General features: G+C 48.1%; 1 protein-coding gene across 1 annotated transcript in view; it reads right to left on the bottom strand.

Annotated features, from left to right (window-relative positions):
• Positions 1-1,845, bottom strand: part of LOC109957038 (transforming acidic coiled-coil-containing protein 1-like) — a 14,323-nt gene that overhangs the window by 4,624 nt on the left and 7,854 nt on the right. The window contains exons 4-6 of the mRNA XM_020594608.1: positions 436-600; positions 250-325; positions 4-35 (exon numbers count right to left, since the gene is read on the bottom strand). Of these exons, the coding sequence (XP_020450264.1) occupies positions 4-35; positions 250-325; positions 436-600 (273 nt within the window). The remainder of the gene's footprint in view (positions 1-3; positions 36-249; positions 326-435; positions 601-1,845) is intronic.

The following is a 1,845-nucleotide window of genomic DNA, read 5'->3' as shown; positions in this document are numbered from 1 at the left end:
CTCGTCCGGCTTGGATGTCACATGGCGGTCTTGGGCTGGAAGAAAGCAACACATTCACACTGAGAAGAAGAATGAATGTAATACAGCTACCACACTTGATGCAGTGATGCACTGTTATGCCCACTCATTTCTGATCACCCAGCACAGATACTGTATTCACTGCTTTATCAGTGCGTCATGTAACTGGGTGGCTGTAGACATCATGAGCACAACATTACAATCTGTGTTCGTGGATCCACTGACACTCACTGCTTTGGTCCGGTTTCACACCTGCACTGCTTGCCAGCTTCTCCTCGTCTGTGGCATAGCCTCCACGGTGGACGCCCTAAAGCAGCAGCAAACACAGTCAACCACACTGACTGCATGCAGTTATTGCTACCACATGAGTTAGATATTGCCAAAACGCTGAACAGATGAAACATTATAAGCTCTTACCTGTCCATTTAAATCCTTTTGCATCACCTGGTTCTGCTTCATTTTACAGGAGTTCCTGAATAAGAAGGCCAATAACAACATAAGTGTTAACACAAACCAGACCATATCCACATACGTGTGTACTTGTGGGCAGATGTAATGACGAGAGCAAAGTGCAGTAGAGAAAGAAAGTCATAGCGTGTGTGTGCTGAGCTTACATATGCTGCTAAAAGTGCTGAATTATACAGAAGAAAAAGCTGATTAATGATGAGGGGGTGTGCCAAACTGAAATAGGAGCAATAGGAGTTCCATGGAGCATTGCAGGGAATGCCAAGGTTTCCAGTGACACTAGTTTTTTCACATTTTCACTTTTTAAATCTATTCCACATACAGTTTATTTTTCACTTTCAGTTTGTGACCAAAAGGAAAGTTACATAAAGTGGACGACAGGGCAGCCTGGACTTGGACTTGTATTCAGAACAGGAAGGACTGAAGTTACAAACACGCACGTCTGTAAACACAGTTACACAGTACTTACAACAGAACACAGAGGAAATGGACTTGCTCAGCAGTCCTGAATCCACACAGAGGGAAGGGAAACACAATGACAGGGTTGGAAAGAAAAGAAAGGAAAGACACAGGAGAGGGTGGGACAGTGGTTAGGTTAAACAGAAGGGGAGTGCAAGGTTATTATAGTTTAGCTAACAGAAAACTAAAACTAAAATTAGACAGGTGAAAGCATTGGTTTTTCAGTTAAAAGTGAAAAAAAACTTTGTTGAAAACAAAACAGCAAAACTAAAGTGAAACGTCCATCCATCCATCCATCCATTTTCTACCGCTTATCCGGGACCGGGTCGCGGGGGCAGCAGTCTAAGCAAAGATGCCCAGACCTCCCTCTCTCCAGACACTTCCTCCAGCTCCTCCGGGGGAATGCCAAGGCTTTCCCAGGCCAACCGAGAGACATAGTCCCTCCAGCGTGTCCTAGGTCTTCCCCGGGGCCTCCTCCCGGTGGGACCTGCCCGGAGCACCTCCCCAGGAAGGCGCCCAGGAGGCATCCGAAACAGATGCCCGAGCCACCTCAGCTGGCTCCTCTCGATGTGGAGGAGCAGCGGTTCTACTCTGAGCTCCTCCCGGGTGACCGAGCTCCTCACCCTATCTCTAAGGGTGCGCCCAGCCACCCTGCGGAGAAAGCTCATTTTGGCCACCTGTATCCGGGATCTTGCCCTTTCGGTCATGACCCAAAGTTCATGACCATAGGTGAGAGTCGGAACGTAGATTGACCAGTAAATCGAGAGCTTCGCCTCCACTTCCTTCACTTGAAGCAGGAACTCTCCACCAACCTGAAGGGAACAATCCACCCTTTTCCGACTGAGAACCATGGCCTCGGATTTGGAGGTGCTGATTCTCATCCCAGCCGCTTCACACTCGGCT

This window comes from Monopterus albus, unplaced genomic scaffold, assembly GCF_001952655.1.
Source record: "Monopterus albus unplaced genomic scaffold, M_albus_1.0 scaffold23.1, whole genome shotgun sequence".
In the NCBI taxonomy this organism is placed as follows: Eukaryota; Metazoa; Chordata; class Actinopteri; order Synbranchiformes; family Synbranchidae; genus Monopterus; species Monopterus albus.
Note: the sequence above shows the minus strand (reverse complement) of the source record. Positions and strands in the feature narration are given on the sequence as shown.